At 38.8% G+C, this 20,843-nt stretch overlaps 1 protein-coding gene across 1 annotated transcript; it reads right to left on the bottom strand.

The window, feature by feature from the left end:
* Positions 1-444: 444 nt before the first annotated feature.
* AMACR (alpha-methylacyl-CoA racemase) lies at positions 445-19,668 on the bottom strand. Its single transcript, XM_032675696.1, has 5 exons — positions 19,389-19,668; positions 16,602-16,745; positions 14,163-14,323; positions 8,943-9,129; positions 445-1,240 (listed from the first exon to the last, which is right to left on the bottom strand). Exons 1-5 carry the CDS (start codon positions 19,666-19,668, stop codon positions 831-833), a joined length of 1,182 nt encoding a protein of 393 aa, XP_032531587.1. The 3' UTR covers positions 445-830.
* Between the last annotated feature and the right edge of the window lie 1,175 nt (positions 19,669-20,843).

Here is a 20,843-nt window from a genome sequence, read left to right on the forward strand (position 1 = left end):
AGGTCATATAACTAATTCTTCTTAAAAGCATATTTTCTTTTGCCTTGAAAAAGATGGTTTCAAATGACAGTTTAATTTTGAAGGAAATTAAAACCAACACAGAATAACCATTGTTTAAAACCTGTGTAGCTAAGTCACCAAGCACTTTTCCATAAAGAAAGGAAAGGAATAATACTTGGCAGGTATTTTGAAAATAAAAAAAAAATTTCATTCTGAAGTGAATTTCTAGCCAAATTGAAATTCCAAATGTAATATAATCAGGAGACTCCACTGAGAAAATGTAGCCAGGCTATTAAACAGATTAACTTTATAGTAATAGCTCTGCAGCAGCACATAAGCAAACAGCATTAATTTGACCATAGTTTTGGCATGATAAAGCAAATTAATTAATATGACAAAATAGAGGAAAAATCCCTTCTAATCTATGAGTAAACAACAAACTCATTTACAAAGAATATAATTAAATTTTATTAAAAGTATTGCCTTCATGTAATTACAACATATATTACAAAGCAATGGTGTAACTAAGAATTAAAAGAAACAAGCCACAGGATTCAAAATTTAAACAAAAATTCTCAGAATGTACAGGTGCTTACTAAACAGCCTGTGTAGATCTTCAGAACACAATTATGGTATCATTCTGGACAGCAGATGATCCATGTACATAACTCTCACTGTTTTCAATTATATTTAAAATTTAAATAATTTAAAAATATACATATTATTTAAAAGCAATATCATGCAAACATTTATTTGTCATATAATTCAATTTTAATGCATAAAAAATTACTCTATCAGTCTTAAATTTGTATGATATGCACAGTCAGAGATTATAAATTAGCTTTGGGTTTACCAAATCCTATTATTTTATCAGAATGAAGTTTAGCAATCTCTTGCTTAGTAAACCCATTTTCTAGAAGTATCTCTTCCGTGTGTTCTCCTATAAAAGGATCTCTTTTACACGATGGAACAGCAGGAGTCCTTGATAGAAGAGGAGCAGGTCTAGGACTTATCTCTCCCTGATCATTTTTGATAAAAGAACTTCTTTGTTTGTTATGCTGATGTGAGGCAACATCATCGAAGGATAAAACAGGAGTCACACAGGCATCAGTACCATCAAATATGCTGCACCACTCAGCCTGTGTCTTCTGTGCAAATATGGATGCAAATTTTTTCTTCATTTCGGGCCAGTCGGAGAAACTATTCTGAAAGGGAAGTTCATTTGAATCTAATCCAAGACCTGAAAGGAGAAAAGCAGAGGTTAACTGTAGTACACCTTAGATTAATTACTAAGTGCTCCCTACAACTAGTATGTTTCTCAAGAAGGTAGTATTTTTCAGGCAGTACTGAAAGTCACTTTAAACTTTATTCAGGCATCTGTGCAGGGCAGGGAGCAGAAGAATAAAATGTTCTATGATGCTTGCAATTAGACTAAACTGCATCACCTACAGTTTTTTAACAAAGTATATATAATAAACACTAATCTGTATAAACACTTCACAGAAGCAGCAGCTGTCTAGAGATAATAATGTCCTGAGAACAGCTTCTATAATAGGTACTGTATTCTCTACCTGGCAGTAGCAACACAGAAGTCTGCTGAATGGGTCCTGGACTATAGGAACACACTTATCTCACAGAAGCCAGCACATCTGCCAGAGCTAGACACTGAGCAAGGCTGCAGTGTTTGAAGTTCAACACCATCGGGTTATTTCTGTGCCCCAGATGTGGAGATGGTATGGATGGATGCTCCCAGGCTCAGCGCCTGCAGCCTGACTTGCTTCTTCACTCCCTCAGTCCAAACTGTCTCCAGCAGCGTCTCCTGCTCTCTCTTCTTCAGCACACCTCCCAGGTTCCAATTCTCCACTGCCACTCTCTGGGAAAAGTGAAACCCATAGTCCTTTCACTCACTAACTGCCTAAGAACTTTGCCTTCCATGTCAGTCGCAAGGACCACCCAGGTATGCAATATGCACGTTCCTTCTGAGACACAAGAGCAAAGGATGGACACACAGGCTTTGTACTGAAAACTTCCTGAACTAGCAAGTACCAGGTCCTTCCCTAAATTAGCAACACATTCCCTCCCACGTGAGAGCTTACATCTCTTCTGTACTGCCAGTTTCCAATCTCTGTTTCTGTTCTCATGGATTCTGCTCTCAGCGCTCCCTACTCTTCCATTCTGCTATTCAAGGAGATGTAAGAATTTTTATCACTTCTTGTAGGGTTTATCTCAAAAAGGAGGTAAAAAATAAGAGAAAAGGTAAGTAAACTACACTTCAAAAATGGAGATAATACAGAAGTACAAGCAGACCTTATGATACCAAATAGAAATCAGAAGTGGTATACTGAAGGCTGTCCAAATAGTTCCATCTTGAAATTCAGGATCATGAACACAGCAGGAAAAATTCAGAAAAAGCAGGGATAAGAAAGAAGTTCATTTGAGAAATAAGAAAGACTAGAGAACAACTCTCATCACAATGCTTCAAAAGTAACAAAAAAAGGGAGCTGCTTACGAAACAACAGTTCTGTGTCAAAGGCATTGAAAATACAGAGCTCTGCAAACATTTAATTTTGAACATTCTTTCTAGTATCTTCGGATATCTGTTGATCAACAAGTGTTAACAGGCTTGGGTACTAGACAGCTGTTTGCAGGCAGAATTTACATGAAACTCCTCTAATCTTTAGCTGTAGATAGGCAGAAAAAACTTATGGTGTCTTCCATCTCTACAGATTCCTTATCACTGAGAGAGGTAGACATATAGCTACTGAAACATAAAGGGGAGAAGAAAGAAAGACAATGTCTATTCTTCTGCTCTTTATGTTCTTTCTCTCCACTCATAATTTCTACAAGATGCACTTCCTGGGGCCTGCAGTTCCCCCTAGCTTAACATAATATTTGAGAATGTCACTGTTGAGCACAGGATTCTTAAATAATAGCTTTAAAAATTAATACATGCTTTGAAATTATACTTTGGTATTTCAAAGGAAAAGACACAGAAATTGCCAGTCTCCAGACCCAGAAATACAGCCTTGCAGTTGTTCACTTTTAGAAGAAATTTGTCACAAAGACAAAATAAGCATTTTCAGATCTTATCAGAGAAGCCTACGGATATCAGGATGAATGTTACTACAAAGTAAATATCAGTCCTTATGGTGTTACCAAGTCATGGGTACCTTAAATTACTAAACCTACAATCTAGTGCTCATAACAATTCATGCCATCCTGAAGAGATCAGCTGAAGATTACTCAAGTGGTTGAACATCCGTAAATAAATAAAAGTTAGCAATACTTCAAAAATTAATTGCATTATTAATTTCCAAAGTATACTACTAAAGATGAACAGCTGCAATACAATTTACTTACAAACTATGAGGTGAAACAAATTTACCTTCCACAATATGTACAGCTAAGTAACAACACACTGCCTGAGATTCTGTCTCAGTGCATGAAATCTTGTCAGCTGGAAACCTTTTTTTATAAGTACTTATTTGCTTATTAATTATAGTTTGGGTCCTAGCAGCCAGTCCAACATGAATGGAGCTCTGCCATTATCCCATTACAGAGTTATATTCAACGGCCGTGGCAGATGGAAAGTTGGCCGAACGTAACACACACACTCTGGCAGAGCAGAACAATGTGCAGAACCTGGAATTTAATATTACACGCTCATTTTCCGTCTACCATTGAAGACTTCAAATTCAAATAGCATGAACTGACAGCCTTTAAGCACTGCAGCTTCTCATTTTCCAGCTTGTGCTAACCATTTGCGGCGCAGATGAGCAGAATCACAGCAGGAGTGACTGACTCAACAAGGAAACAATTACACAGCACAGAATTGTCTGGGATACCACAGGATGACAGATTTCACTCAATGTAATCAAAAGCAAAGTATCTTTTACACAGAATATCTTGTAAAGCAATCAAAACTTACTTCCAAGTTTTTTAGTTCAAATTTTCATCTAGGATTTTTTTGTTTAGAAAAGCCCAGTTAACTCATGCCAGAACAGCTCTGAAATGGCTTTTGAAAAATGAAGAATTGTCTACTTATAATGCTATAGCTTTAGATCTCCTTCAAATGCTATAGCTTTTTTGACCTCTATCTGCATGTCATTATTGATGCAACGAACCAAAATCTGTATTTCTGAGACAGACTGCAGTAGAATCAGGCACCTATTTCAAGAGAGAGGAAAGAGTAAAATTCATTAGATAAATCAGCAAAGCTGCTTTACTCTTACAGTATATTACTGGTTTACAGTTTCTTACAGTATTTCAGCCACACTGTTACAAAAGCAGAGCTTTGTTCAGGTTTTTCTTAGTTTAACTTACTAATTTTCTTTTCAAAATTGCATGGTCACAGCAATTTTGAAATTATCTTGCCACAACAATTGAATGGAACCATCTAGTTGGGAATCCATAATTTTGGCCCAAATGACAGTCATTAGGTGCATACTCTCTTTCAATAGAAGTCATTCTCACTGAGAGGGAACTGAACTTCAGAATATTCAAAGACGGTAGTGAATTTTCATTAAACTTTTTTCTCTGCTCGAAGTTTCTGAAACTAAATAATTTTTTAGAAAGTGACAGCTCAGCAAAAGGCTCATCAGGCCCCGAGTACTACTGAGCATTGCTGTAAATACATCCATGGCTGTAGTACAAGGTGAGATGCTTAATTATCACAATTGCAAATGTTTTGGTGTAGAACCTGGCCCTAGAGTATTTGTACAATGTTTAAGACTTATAATAATAAATAAATTCAAATAAAACGTAACATTATGTGCAATGTCTAAAATGTCTAAAATGTTTGTCCCCTTTGCACATCTTAATAACAACATGGTACTGAATTCAGTATATCAGCACATTTTTAATATAGTACACAAAACTTCACAATCCCAAAATGGAGAGTCCCATGGAAATCCATCATAATGACGTCAACTGCGTTTTTCAAGTGCTTTCCTTCTGTTTTGAACATAAGTCACACAGTTTAGGACTATCAAAGTAGTATGAAAGGAGTACTATTGAGTATATGTTCAGGATTTTAGTAACTGTCAGTGGTTTTCACATCAATGTACGTGGATACTAAGTTCACCTTGTGGAACTGACTTTACACCACATGATAAGGCAGAACCAGACCTTTACTTTCACCTGAAACACAATATTTACTGTTTTTTCATGCCTCTTGTAGCCTGGCTGCAGCAATATCAAACACCTATTGCTAAAAATCAAGACAAACCTGCAAAAGCAATTCACAGGTCAGCTGGAAGACATTCTGCTTCTTTCTGTCAAAAGATTAAGACTTAACATTAGTAATTCGTGGTTTTTACATCAGATTTTTCATAAGATGCAATAGCCATTTTAGCCAAATGCTAAGGCATTTTAGCTATTTATTGTCTGACTTTTGCAGTAATAAAATTATATCTGCAAAAGGACTACGGCTTGTTTGTTAACAGCCAAAAGTCTATAGTGAGCCCAGAATAGTACAGATAACAATACAGCTACTGCAGTAATTATTTACTATATCTATTTTATATAGATTCAGTTTCTCATACAGCCTGGTTTTCTTTAATTTATAGATTTCTGGTAAGGAGAAATTTAATTTTCCCCAATGAGCATGATCTACAAAGCCAATGATATTCTCAAACTAATCTATTTTCTTAAATTAAGTTTCCCTCTGCAGACCCCTCAAGAACTTTCCTTGCCATGTCATTAACTGCACTCCGGTCCAGCACTGGGTTCCCAATTCTGCAGGGAAATACTGAAATGAACCAAAACCAAAAGGAAATCAGTTCCGCTTTGGCTCATCAGAGTTCTGTGAGCAGGGACAAATGGTTCAGAAATCATTTTCCTATCTCCATTCTGAAATCTTTAAATCTCCGACACCTGCAACACCCGTATCCTTGCGCTCTCATCCTACAGTACCCTCCTCTCTGAACATGGAGCGAGAGACATCAAGTGGTTTTCGAATATATTTTATCTGGAACAGCACCAAATTGTTCACCAGCAGAACTGACCAGAATTATGGGGAAAAGCTATGAAATGAAATTATGGAAATTGTAACTGGAACATACCATTCTAAAATCACTTCAAAGCTGAAATTAATGCCTGGAACAGACGACTCAGCCTAAGTTAAAGCTCCTCAGGTTTGTGAAAGAGCAATACAATTTTTACAGGCAGCTTTTTCTTCCCTATAATATTCAAAGGCTTAAATTCTGAATTTAATTTCTGCAACAGATATCCCAGAAAGGAAATAATCCCTAAGCCACAAGAGGGATCTGCTGTTCTAATTTAGCACACTGTTGCTTCAGAAAGATTGAAACCATAAGTACTGAAAGGAATAAATATTTCCTATGTGCAAGTCTGAACAATTCATGATATGTACCTAAAATACAATGACAAAAGACCAGTTACTTTAAATGCAATGTTGTGTGAAAATCCTGAGTTTGGTCAGATACTTTAAACAATGCACTTTCACAAAATAAACAAAGCAAATTCGCTGAGTGTAGACAAGGAAAAATTGTTATACAATTAAAGGCAAAAAGCAAAATTTCCTCGAAGATTGTAGTCTGTATGTTGGATTTTTTAAAACACAACAGAAACAGACTGACACATAGGCAACTATGATTGCAGTTGTTGTGTACTTACAAATGGATATACACCAGTTCTTTATTGCTGCAGTAAGTATTTTTGAAATTTTAGCTGTTAAAATCAAGCAATTTCTCTGCATTTTAAGTGTAAGGAATACTTTCAAAGATGAAAATAAAGTAGTCCAATGCAGGTGCCCCTACACAGGCAGAAGAATTCACAGTTGCTCCTCCAACTTCATGCTCTAAATTTCTGAGAAACAACTAAAAGAAAAGCAGAATTTTAACATTTTCCTCAGTAAAGATTTATCTAAATAAGACACAGAGACCAATCAATAACCGTGCTGCACCATCTGGCCGCTGGATTCATCTATGAGAAGCTTCTATCTAGGTAAGATGGTTGAGAGAGAAAAGCACGAGTCTTGCCCTATAGCAATGATCAATACAAGAAGGTAGGACTGTCCAGAAAAGGTTCACTGAGAAAAAGAGTCACAAACAGAACCAGACGCCATTACAGAATTTGGAGGGTTTTTTTAACAGATTTCATCTCATTTCTGTAGCTTAAAAGTATGTGTGATTCAACTTAATCTCCAGAGAAGAATAAAATACTGCAGCCATGAATGCTTCAAGTCAGTGTTTGATCACTTTAAGCCAAACATATGGGTATTTAAGTAAGCAGCTTTATTTCTTTCTTGTTTTCTTTGTATTTAATACAAGCATTCTCCCTGAAGATATTTACTGGAATCCCAAATTCCCTAACCTCCAGGAAAAGGGTTTACATCTTACTTTGATACAGTTTCATATTTATCTTTGTTCTCCAACTCTGATTTCTTGCAAGAAAGAAAATCGCAGGGGATTGGATGAGAAAAACATTTCAAAGAACTGCAAAGCGTGGAATAATCAGCAATACTTTCCTTTTCAAGATCAAGTTGCTTACAGCTTGAGTTCACAAGTTATTCTCAGGACAATCAGAGACAAAGCACCTTTTTCTTCAGCCAAGAACACAACACTTCCAAACTTGACATCTGATCTGTTCAACATAATGCTGGACATGTCCATGGGTCACTCCAGGAACCTTTTTTTTGCATTTCACATATCAGCATGTACTGACTGGGATACTCCACACAATTGCATGGACATTTTTAAGCTACAAGAGAAGCAGCCACTTACAGCCACAGATGTGCAAGAATTTGGGCAGCACCACAGGCTGCGAGAGAACAAAGGCTGTATGGAACAAGATCTCTCTTTGGGATCCTGGTCACCAAAGGCATACCCCACCTTACAATCCCATACCTTCCTTTCATTTTACCACAATCCTGAATGTCAAAAATCCCTGGAAGAGAAGGTCCTGGCAATGACTACACTCTTGTTAGCATAATGCAGCTGGCTCGGGCAGAGCTGGCAGCAAATGCCCTTGTGAGAAGCTGTCACAGTTTAACCCCAGCCAGCAGCTAAGAACAACACAGCCACTTACTCCCCTTCCCCCTGGTAACATGAGGGGGAATTGGAAGGGTAAAAGTGAGAAAGAAACTCATGGGTCAAGATAAAAAGTTTAATAACTATAAACAATAATTTAAAAAAAAAAAAATTAAGAGAAAGAGGGGAAAAACCAGTAACGGAGAGGAAAATAAAACACAAGAAAGATGAGAAAAAACAACTGCTCACCATCAACCACTTGATGCCCCTGCAAACCACTGTTTTAACTCCACACAACTATTTTGCATAAACCATTCTAAATTCTTTAGCAGATAAATCATACTTTATCATCATATTTAAAGAGTCTTCAGTCAAATATAAAAATTGTATCCATAGCTGGACACTAAAGTACTCTGAAATTGTGAGGAGGAAATTAATAATTTATAAAGCAGAATTTCCTTCTACAAAAATTTTGTTCCACTGAGAAATACTACGAACTACTTCCAATAAATATTCCTTTCTGAAACCATTTAAATAGTTACTTAAAAAAAAAAATTGCACAAATTACTGAGTTTGCTTGAAATTTTATTTGCAACATCAAAGAATTAGGTCTCTTTTTTTTTTGAAGTATATTCACAATCATTTGAAAAAAGTGACCTCCAAAAAATAGTTGGTTAGTGCTCCAGTCACATCACAGAATTCCATCACTGTAAACTGCAGATTTTTTTTCTGGAGTTAAGTGTATTTTCTGAGGGCAAGGTGAAGAGAGGATGAAAAAGAAAGAAATTAATTGCTAGAAGAAAAAAGTCACAACAACCCAACTGGCTTCACAAAGTGTTTCACATTTACAAAGAAATCACATAACCATGAATCATGAATCAAAATGGAATTACTGAAGAATTCATTCAATCATGCTTTGCTGATGTGAAGCAACTGCTCCAAGCTACTTACCCTTTATTAGCTGCTCATAGAATTGAGGCTCAAGGGCACCAACAGCCATGAATTTTCCATCAGAGGTCCTGTAGATTTCATAAAAAGGCGCACCACCATCTAGCAGGTTTTCACCTCGAGGTCGGCTCCAAATTCCTACATTTTGCGATTTCCACAGGAAAGAACTTAGGTATGCTACTCCTTCTACCTTGAAGATTTACAGGAAAAAATAACAGCTTCAGTAAATTAGCTGGCATGTTACCTAAATTCTATACAGAACAGCAAAAAGCTACTACTAGTTAAGATTTTTAATGATGAAACTTCTGGTAAGCAATTTCATTTCTTAAAATTTTCAACTACTGCTTATAGTGCAACTAGAATTAAAGAATAAGAAAGAGCATAAATGTAATAATGCAGACTCAGATGGATTACAGACTTTCAATGCACAAAGTTTCCTCGTTTAGAAAGTTTATAATCATTAGGAGGTCACAATGGGAATGTAAGTAGTTTCAGGTGACAGCACAAGCTTCTTGGTTCTATACAACCTTAAGTATGACAGCTGTGAAAGCCTTCAAAACCTCTAGAAAACAAGATGCTTGTACCAGTCCTGTAAGTATCAGATTTTTATCTCAACATTACCTTTTTAAAATATACTGATTATAAGAAGACTGCTATTTCTAGAAGAAAAATTGAAGAAAATCAAAGGTTAATGCTCTCTTATACCATGGGAACTGGAAGCTTATCTCCATCACTAAGCTGAAAATTATTCTCCCACTCTCATCACTAGCAGGTACCTAGACATAGCAAGGTAATCTCTAAATAAGCAAGTGTCTGATGAATACAGAACTAGAAAACAAGATTAATCCTGCTTCAACTTGCTCCTCAAAATTTTGGCTATGTGGAGTACAATCAGGTGAAAATTCAGTTTGTTCAGCCTTTCAATAATTATCAATCTTGTACCAGTCTTTCAAGCAAAATCACATCCTACAGTTTTGCTCACCAGCACAATCCATTTTCTCCCGACTGCATTAGGAAAACTGTAAGCAAAGATGAAGCAGTTAACAGTGTATGGCCAGAAACACTCCACTGGAACAGATTAAAACCTGAGTTGTATCATTCTGAGTATCATTTTGATTCATTTATTTTCAACTGTGTAATATTAACCTGGTATTGTCTACAGAGAAAAGCACAGATTCTGTACCAAAATAAAAAGCTATTAAATTTTCATGGGGAAAGATCTACTAGCTTCCACCTTTCTAAGCAAGACTTTAACATATGCAAATCTCTGAAATATGCAGTCAAGAAGGTTTCTTCATTTAAAGTGTGTTACTTGCCTCAAGGACAGGAATACTTCTGCCCTACTTGCCACACGTTAAAGTCAATTAAAGTACTTTCATGCGAGAAAATACTGTATACCTTCATCTACATGTTCATAAAATGATTGCAAGGATATTAAAACAAAGTTTGCTTTACTGATGATCTGATCTCACATTGGTCATATTAACAAAAAATACACAAAACCCACTGAAAGTAAGGATAATAAAAGAGAGGAAAAATATCAGAATCAGCTCTGACAATTGGATTTTAGTGCTGACAAAACTCTTATAGTCAGCACCTGTACAATACCTATGTACAGTGCTACTGACCCTGAAAACACTTAAAATAAAACAGCACATCTGTTTTACGCTGGCATAGGGACTTTGGAAATATCCCTGGTTGGGCAACCGGACAGCTAACTTCTGCCTGAGGCCCACTGGAATTCAGAGACAAGTAAAAAAGTGTCTAATGTCTGCACCAGACCTCCAAAAGCACACTCAAATAACACCACACACTCACTGATGTAATCACTATCTTTTAAAACATGAAAAGTACAACATAGGCAGACCACACTTTATCCTAATTGCAGAATGATTACAGCAACAGTTATGTGTTTCACTTAATGGTCCTTAAAACAAAAGCACCAGCAGTCTCTGAAGCAGGCACAAGAATCCTGGTGACCTGCCTGCTCCACAAGCCTTCTGTTCCTTTTGTAGACTGAAACAGTTCAAAATGCGAATTAATCCACACCGACCTAACCTTTATCCTCATGACTGATGAAGGCCTCTAGGATGTGGGAGTTTTGGTTTTGAATACCTCCAGGCTGAGAAAAACCTGGAACCTCAGTCTTCTGTTGGACAGCTAAATGCTCCTTCCATGAGACTATTATGCAAGCGCTCATTACCAGCATCCTTTCCTCTGGCTGTCCTTTCACAAAGAGTGAGTCATGCTCAGTCAGATGCCTTCCATCAGCAGAAGGTTCTGTGGCTGAATTTGGAGTAAACCTCAAGTGTGTCCTTGACTCACATGCCTCTGATCCAGTGTGGTGCAAGATTGCAGATGCACAATTGTGTCTACTGTGCCATACAGCAGAGTCCACTCCACATCCTACTCACTCAGCACACGGCAACTCTCCGGCTCACTCTAAGATACCCATGATCCTATAGAGCCAGTGGGAAGAGACAGCAACCAACATGAATCAATCCAGACCAGGCACTTAACTCTTCTGAGGCAGACAGATGAAACACAGGACAGTGTTTACTTTTTACACAGCACAGCAATAACACTGGACACTGAGAACAGGAGATGCAAGTCCAGCCCTTGGCCTGAACCTCTTACCCTCTTTTTGAATCAGTTTAGATTCACTAACTACAGGAGTTCCTCATGTTTATATTACTGATAATAAGAACTCTCCCAATCCACTTTTCACCCTTCGGCACAGTAATTAGAAGCAAGAGAAAAATAATTTCTTTCATCACAAAAATTCTGATCTCGGTCTAGAATTACTAACCTGAAAGAAAAGAAATAATTTATTTCTTTAGATTACGTCAGAAAAATAGACATTGCAATACAATGAGAAAACCCTGTCAGCATATCCATGAAGTAGCATGAAAACTTAGTAATTCTGATGACACAAAGCTGCAAAAAACCAGAAATTAATTTTCCCCTCTTCTGCTGTAGAAAATTCTACCATGTGTCAGAGTCATGAACATACTCAGACTCCCTAAACTATACAATAATTTCAGTAACGGTTCTATCAAACAAAATATAATGTTAAAACGAAATGACAGCTGAAATGCTGTGGTACTGTGATTTTAAAAATATCTACCTCCATGAAAAAATCTTAGGCGTAAAAACAGGCTCATCCACCCAGTCTATTTAACTGTCTTTGCTGATGATAATGCATGTATGTTTTTCATCAACCGTGTCACTGAAAGTCTCTTCAAGTAAAAAGAACATAACAAAATGCCAGGTAAAGTACATCCGGTGACACTGAACGTTATTCCACCCATTTCACAGATCACCAGGCACATCAACAGAGAACTATAAATTCTGCAATTTTAATAAGGCAAGAAAAAGTTGAAAGAGACTTTTTAGGGGCTTAAAACCCCTCAATAAAAACACACAACACATTCCATTCCAAATGAGCTACAAATTTCATTAGAACATTAGCAGACTTACACTGATTCTTCTTCTAACAATTTTTTTTTTTATTTCTTTTATGTATGATAAGGAAAATAAGACAATACTACAAACTACAAGAAGTATCTTTTTCCGCATTTGAAAGCTTGACAAAATTCTCCACAGTTTCACAAAACTATGAAACAAACTGTGGTTGTTTAACACAACCTCCTTCAATTTTATTTTGTAGGTCATGCTTTCAGAGTCATAATTTTTGTCGGGCTTATTGGGGCTTTCTCAAATTTTTTTGAAAGATGGTGGTCAGCATCAGAAACAGTATTTTCCTGAATCTTCATCAACACTGAATAGGTTAGACTAATTGCTTCAGAATGTTTGCTGGCTCTGTTTCCTGTTTATACATCCTAATACAGTGTGTATGTGTTTTGCAACAGGATGGTATTGTTGACTCATGTTCAGCTTGTGACTACTACAAACCCCCAGGATTGTACTTTAGCCAATTGTTCTCATACTGCATTTGTGCAGCTAATTCTTTCTTCCTGAAGAGGACTGCAGAGCAGTGCTATCCATGAATTGCAGCCAATTTTTTCCAGGTCATTTCTCCAATTTGAAAAGGTCATTCTGAATTCTAATCCAAGTGTCCAACATACTTGTAGTGTGCCTCATACGCATATTATCTTTAAATTTACTAAACACAGTCGCTCATCCACCATTCAGCTTGTTGGAGAAAACACTGAAAAAAACTCCAAAAAACATCTGTAGAACTCCACTTAGTAAGCTTTTCATTTTGACAATCAACCACTAATAACTACTATTGCAGTAAAAACATTAATCCTGCCTTGCCCTGTTCCCACAGAATTTTCATCTAGACCTAATGCCACAGCCTGCTCCTGGAAATGATGCATGAATTTGTCAAAAACTTACTCAATTCAAGAGATCAAACATCACTTTCTATTCTCCCATCCTCAAGACCACTTCAACAAGGGAATTTTTTTCAACTAATGTAATTTTTTTTCCAATTTATATTTCAGCCTAAACCATAGCCTTCACTGTACTACAACACCTCAAAGAGAGGTCCAATTTTAATTGCAAAGCTCTTTAAAAACAGAAAAAAAGAGAGACCAAGAGAGAAAAAACACTTGCAGATAACATGGATTTCAAGGATAAACAGAAATAAGTATTTTTCCTCTGTGTGTAAGTGGGTCGCCTTCCGGTGGCAAAAATCCAGAGTACTCTTTATTAAGCTAATTGAGCCTTTAATTTATTTTGCAGCACATTCACAAAGTGTTTTAAATAGACTTCTTGGCACTGACCCATGGGAGTGTAACTATCTGAGGAAACAGTGTCTCTAAAAAGATACAAGGTGTCACCAATTCAAAAGAAGATGTATCTTGAATAAAGCTAATGCAAGTCTCTATTTTATTAGTATTAAACTTTTTTCTGTTATGCATTATGTTAATTTTTTATTACACACCCTATCTACATACACCAAACTTACTCATCAAATATATACAGCTAATATTTTGTGAAGAAGGCAGACAGGTAAAAAGAGAGAGAGGGGGGAAAGTCGCACAATGTGTTCCATATCATAAGGATGTTATGGCAGCAGTGAGTAATATGTGAAAACTGCTTGTCTGTGAAGGGATAGCCATTTTATGAGGTTGCTTTCCCATTCCCAAGTTCTCAGTTTTAAACCTTACGTTTATCCAGTTTCCTCCCTTTTACAGATTCAGAGTAGGAAAAAGCAAACATACGAAACCCCACCTTCCTTGAGACCTTACTTACCATACTTGCATCAATGATCTGCCCTCTGCCAGATGTGGCACGTTCATAAAGGGCTATAACAATGCCCAACGCACACATGACACCTCCACCAGCAAAATCTGCCAGAAGATTTACGGGTGCGTAAGGGTTTTCATCTTTTCTACCGAGCTTTGACAGCACACCTGACAGGAGGGCAAACAAAGGAAGCATAACCATAAAATTAATTATAAACACTCATTCCTACATTTCTACAACTAAAGTTTCATTCTTTTCAATCTATGCAAATAAACAAGGGATAAAGCAATCTTCTACCAACAGTCTTCTGTCTTTACTTGTCTGTGTCTTAGCAAATAGTTACTCTTTAATTCACAAAAGAATAAAATAAAATACATGAAATTGCATTAGTGAAGATGCATTTAATTTAAAATTTATTAATAAAAGTCTCACAGATAAACCACTGATATTTTGTCTATAGGGACATTAAAAAAAACTCTTGCGTGCAATAACTGTTAGTGCTATGGTACTATCAGTACTATATTAGTACTTCATACATGCATAGAACCTCCCCCATAACAGGTATTATGAACATGTTTCAAAGCAACTTTGGTAAACTGTTCTTCTTTGAATCTTTTAAAGTAAAAATGCAGGTGTACAGTCTTATGTGCACATAATCAGTGAATTAATAATCGTAACAAAGGATCTCACTGTGACAACTGTGCTTAAGTCCTATCCTCCCTCTTCAACTACCTTTGGATAAAAAAGAAAAAAGGTTGCGTATAAGAGGAACCAGTGAATAGAACAGGAAGATTATCTCCGATTGCATGCAATGTAAACACAGGGAACTTATGCTTATGCCAGCAATTATGCAGAAATTAAAGGAATTAGAGCAAAGGCTAAGCCAGTTTACTTCAGACAGAGCTTTGAATGTTTTAACACTTCTCTGCCATCCTGATCCTCTTTACTGTGACCTTACTCTTTCTAGTTTCCTCACAGTGATTCCCTTCAGGCAAGCAAGAAACTCCAGTGTGATCACCTCTCTCCTCTGTCTGTAGCTTAAAGTCTGAGACTTGCAGAATACCTGGTCAAAAATGCCTGAGAACTGCATGGTTCTAACACACTCTTTAGTTAGCTAATGGTCTAGTGCATTTCCTAAGTGCAAGCAACTTCAGTGCACAGTATAAAAAACTTTCCAAATCCTGTAGTGCAAGTGTAAAGCCCTGTCACTCATTAAAACCTTCCTTTAATAGTCTAAAGGTTGTCACAGGCACCAGCAGATTAACATGCTAACTTCTCTCTCAAGTTCCTAACACAAGCCATTTTTTAGTTAGGGAAAGCCAAAGCTCATCAGGAAAATACTGAGAATATGAGATCTCATTTTTGAACAATGACGCCTCTCAAACACCTTGGTTTATTTCCTTTAAATAGGCAGAAAAACTCAATCTGAGAAATTTCAAGCGAAGTGATTTTAGGAAGATAACACTAACTAAAATACTACTGATTAAATCATCTCCAGAGGAAAAAAGCCCTCTATTTGTAAAACAGAAAGTACTACATTCTATGGGAAGAGATGGACTACACTGTTTCTGTACTGACTCCTTCCCTACACTATTAACAAATAAAAATACCCTAATACTTTGAAATCATCTTGGCATGAAGTCAAAAGTGTTTCAAATGAGGCATCCTTTCTTAAATCTTCTTTATTCTCTGACAATTTTACATAACGAGAAAAGACTGCACCCACTCCTAAAGAAACTTAATTCCACCAAACAGTTACTCCTTATGGTTGGTGATACCAGATCACTACATTTGCAGCGCCTCTGCTCCGGCCCTTTGCTGACTCTAAAAGAAATGCTCTGCCCAGTGGAAATCCAAGAAGTTTTGGGCTACTTTCTCTCCTCCCTCACAGGCTTGGAGAAGCACTAGAGACAGAAGCAGTGTGAAGAGCAGGAGGTAGGGCCATGCATGGATTGCCATCATCAGAGGTGGGTAATTTTGTTAGTTTGCTACTGCACACTTTTAGCATCATGGCACTTAAAAACAGCACAATGTGTACAACCCCTTAATGAAACATAGCACTGCCACTTTATTTTAAGCCTACTGTGTTTCCGCTGGTGTCTGCGGAGACACATCTACAAGCAGAAAAGCACAAGAACCAGTTGTCTTAGGCTGCCTAGTTTCCCTTTGCTCAAAAAAAGCTCACAAGCCTGCAAAATAATCCGCAGGTCTTTCAGGATTATAAGCATACAGATTTTCTAGGAGAGAGGCCCTAAGAAAAACTTCTGTCCTCCCTTCAAAGAGAAAAAGTTTATTCTGATACAACAGCACAAAAAAAAGAAAAATAATGTACAGCCTGAGACGATGTACTGATCCAGCCTAATAGCTATCTGCTTTCAACAGATTCCTGAGTTTTGATTTAAGGGGGAAAAAACCCCTTAATTTAATAGAAATTTTACAGCCTACCTGATAAAGCCAAATAATTGATGTCATGACCTGCAGACTTGGCATATTTTCCTGTCTGGCCAAATCCAGTAAGTCTAGCATAGATGAGGCTGGGATTCTCCTGCAGAAGGACCTCTGGACCAAGCCCAAGTTTTTCCATGACACCTTAAAAAGACATAACCAAGGGATTCTAATTCACACTTATTTATAACAATACTTAAAATATACATGGTTCAAAGTCAGATTACACAACAACAGAACTCAACTGTACTTTGTAAAGAAATACATTCTACTTCAGTATCCATATTACAATGTGAACATTATAAATTACTGACTTACTGAATAAATTTTTAATACAAACCAAATGGAAATCAAGCTTTAGGGTTCTTTCTCTTTTTTTCAGCTTTTTTCCCTGTTTTACTTCTCCAAAGGAATGACAGACAGCTTCCTGTACTGCTGGATGAGCAAGAAAGCTAAAAAGGCTTGCAAAACAAGAAAAACAGAGGAAGGGCAAACTCTTATATTTTCCACATTAAAACTACTTGAAATTTCTTCCACATCTCACCGCAATACATTTTCCTCACCATTTTAGTTTCTCAGTGCCCCATGTGTTCCTGTACCTTTTAACTCACTGATATGAATGGACCATGTCACTATTTCACAAAGGATCTGCAAAAACCACACAAAGCTAAATGTGTTCTTTTGTAATACAGAGAGTAAGGAGCTTTTAGAAATCACTGCAGTGTAAGTTTGGTCAGCATGGATCTACAGAAATCAGGGTTAAAAATTTGATACTGCAGTTCTAAGTGATTTTAAAAGAAGCAAATTTGAGTTGCAAGTCTTACTGTCTCAATGCAGCTTGGTCGGACTATGACTTATGATCGATACTGGCATTGCAGAGAGACACATTTTGGAAGGGAAAGGGTAACGTAATTTCAATGCCTGTTCCACCCCAGAATATTACTCCAGCTTGTTTCACAGACTAATCCATAATGTTACTACACCTTCAACTTTGTTAAGATCCATTTCTATTGCATTAATTACTGGGCAGTGGCAGGTGATTCATGAGAAGGAGAAAGCCGTGAAATTTGGTAAAGTGCATGATTTCCCAAGGCACAAGTGAGAACTGTGCCTTGGGAAACCCATCTGATGTCACAAAGTCATTGTTATAAGGTCGACAGTACATACGCCTTTTACGAAGCTCTCCTGTCACTTGGGCCCTCACCTTCTCACTCTCTCACACCAGCTTCACAACGGGTCACAGATTTGCCTAGTTCACTTACAGGCCCATAAAACCTAGTATCTAGTTACAGAATTGCCTGCACTTTCAGCTTAAAAAGAAAAGCAAGTGCCTATAAAACCAATGAGAACAAAATTTCATAAGAAAAAAAATAAATCTGCTAGAAAACAGGAGGCTAGCTACAAAGAAAAAATGGGATTTAATGTCTTCATTTTGTCTGCACAGCTTCTGAGGAGGGAATAAACCAAAAAATTTTAAGGTAAGAAACATAAAAATTATAAAACCCTGTTTTCAAAATGAAAATAATTACTTGTGACATACAATCTGAGCATCTGTCTGTGATGTGTGCTGTTTAACTGATATAGCCTTATATTTCTAAACTGGCTAGAGAAACCCTAAAACATTTCAGCTCCTCACTGAAGCATCATCATAGAATCACAGAATAGCCTGGGTTGGAAGGAACCTGTAAAGGTCACCTAGTCCAATCCCACTGCAAGGAGCAGAGACATCTTCAATTAGATCTGTGTGCACAGAGCCCTGTCCTACCTGACTCCGATGATACTGCTTCATAACAGAACAGCATCCTCAAGGAACAGTGGGGATACGGAAATAACCATCAAATATGGCTTATGAACATGTTAGATCTGAAAAGTCAATATTTGAAACTCAGGATCTTAAAACAGTGTAAACTTTGCTATTGACAAGCAGATATTAAGTGCCCCTAAATACGGTAAATTAGTAAATATGCATACTGTAATTAAAAGATGAAGCAAAAAAATCTTTTTAAAAGACAATTTTCAAAAATTGAATAATTCCATACTTGAATATTTGAAGAACTTTGTTTTCTATTTAACCTAATGTTAAAAATGTAAAATAATACAAAAAAAGGAAGGTTTTCAAAAGCTGGACTTAAGATTGGCAGGAAATGATGAGTTTGTGAAAAGCAACTTCCTGAAATCACATATGACTTTTGAAGACTTGTAGTTCATAACCTGGTTTTGACCCTAAATCAGAGTTACCTTTTATAAGGGAATCACACTACTCTATTGAATACTTAACACTTGTTCTTATACTCATCTCCCTGGAATACGTGCTTTATAAATGCATAACTGCATAAATGCATAATGTCAGATCTTCAGAGGAACTGTAAGCTCCAAGACCTCTGACTCACTGGGCAACCTTACAGATGTGAGCTGGACGGTATCAGCAGGCCAGGTGTGACCCCTTGGCTGAGACATCCTCCTGCTCGTTCAGAGCCCAAAACCAGGAGTGAGCCCTGGTCTCTGAAACCCTTCTGCTTGTCCAGAGCCCCGGCCGGGGGGCACGGCCCTGGCTAAGCGCTCCTTCCCTGCGCTGTCACAGCGATGCTGCACTGCACAGAGCGCACACAGAGCACTCGCCACCCCGTCACAGCAAATAAACCCCGAGCTCCTTTGCCCTCCCTCTTCCCGCTCAGCATTCCAGAGCTCACAGGCTGGCCGGCGGGAGCACCGTGGCCCCGCAGCCCCGACCTCCCGCTGCCCCCACACGGCCTCCCTCAGGCTCCCCCCGGCCCCGCCGGCCCTCACCGTGGCGGAAGGGCTCGATGAGCACGTCCGCCCCGCGGCACAGCCGCCTCAGGGCCGCGGCTCCCTGCGGCCGCTTCAGATCGAGCGCCAGGGAGAGCTTGCCGCGGCCCTGCACGTCGGAGGTCGCGAGGGTGAGCGACGGGCGGTCGACCCGCACCACCCGCGCCCCGAAGTCGGCGAGGATCATCCCGCAGAGCGGCGCCGGGGCCAGCCCGGCGAGCTCCAGCACCCGCACCCCGCTGAGCGCCATGGCCGCCGCCGCCTGCGAGCGCCGACACATCGATCCCGGGGCCGCCCCGCCCGCCCTGGCGCGGGCACGGGGCCGAAGGGGGATCCTGCTCTCGGTGCCCGCCGCTGTTTTTTATCCCGAGCTCATGTCACGCCTCGTTAGCTCCGCACCGGCTCGTAGTGAGGAGGAGTGGGCGTTCTCCTGCTGAACTCTTAAAGAAGCTTCCCTGTCTGACCATCCAGGGGTCACTGAGAGTCACGCCCGCACCACCTGAGCTGGGACGGGGGCTCCTTCGCAGCTACACCCGCTATACTCACACCGACAGACCAGGTTTTCTTACTGGCTCGGCCCCAGGTTTCCCATAGCAGAGTCTCAGGCATCCAGATCCTTAATTTAATCATAGAATAAATAAACTAAATTATTAAATAACAAAATAACAGATCGAGGTTGTGCCTCTGAGTAGGGACCCCTACCAAAGGGAACCCTGGGCTTTTGTATCCTCACAGTCTAAGCGCGGGAAGTCACAGGGTGACAGAATCAGTCAGTTGGAAAAGGCCTCCAAGGTCATCAAGTCCAACCCTTGAAGTCTGAATCTGGGCTCCTGTGTCTCAGTGTCAGATCCCCTGGCCGGGCCACAGCTCCCTGTGCCTGTTTTTAGGCAAAGGGTCGGCAGTTCATGGCCCTTGTCTCATGCTGGAGCTCCTGCCCCTCGGAGCTAAACCTGCAGCTCGCTGTGCAGTGAGTGTATTCCTCAGCACAAAGAATGTGAAAATAAGCACCCTGTTTTCGGAAAACCTCAGCCTCTGCCCTCGTGTTTGGCAGGGTGGCTGACAGCACTGCCAGCCGCTCACCCTGGCCCCAGGCACCATGGATGGGCCAAACCCCATGCACCCCAGACCGCCTAATTACACGCTGGGATATTAAAACTGTTTGGTTTTTTTCACCAGTTGTTCCTTTAAACAGGGCTGTCTGGCCTTGTTGTTCTTGAGGCATCAGCTGCTTACAGAACAGACATAATTCCAGGAAAGGTAATGAAACCTTTGTCATTGGATTAACCAACAGGCTTTTCAAACCTATGCCCTGCTCCCAATATTTCAGGTTACCAGCTAGCAGACAGAGCAAAGAAGCCCTTAGGAACAGTTCCATGATAATTTCATATATTTCTTTAAGTTGTTTGGATGTAAATATGTAAAGGCAGATTTTTTCCTACCTCTACAATAGCAGAA

This window comes from Chiroxiphia lanceolata, chromosome Z (genome assembly GCF_009829145.1).
Source record: "Chiroxiphia lanceolata isolate bChiLan1 chromosome Z, bChiLan1.pri, whole genome shotgun sequence".
NCBI classification, from domain to species: Eukaryota; Metazoa; Chordata; class Aves; order Passeriformes; family Pipridae; genus Chiroxiphia; species Chiroxiphia lanceolata.

Excerpts from the sequence above, each read along its gene's own strand:
- AMACR (XM_032675696.1), bottom strand. The coding sequence starts at position 19,668 with ATGTGTCGGCGCTCGCAGGCGGCGGCGGCCATGGCGCTCAGCGGGGTG. Across the intron at positions 16,746-19,388 it reads CATCGAGCCCTTCCGCCACG|GTGTCATGGAAAAACTTGGG; the intron begins GTGAGGGCCGGC and ends TGTCTTTTTAAG. Across the intron at positions 14,324-16,601 it reads CAATTATTTGGCTTTATCAG|GTGTGCTGTCAAAGCTCGGT; the intron begins GTAGGCTGTAAA and ends CCCTCCTGTCAG.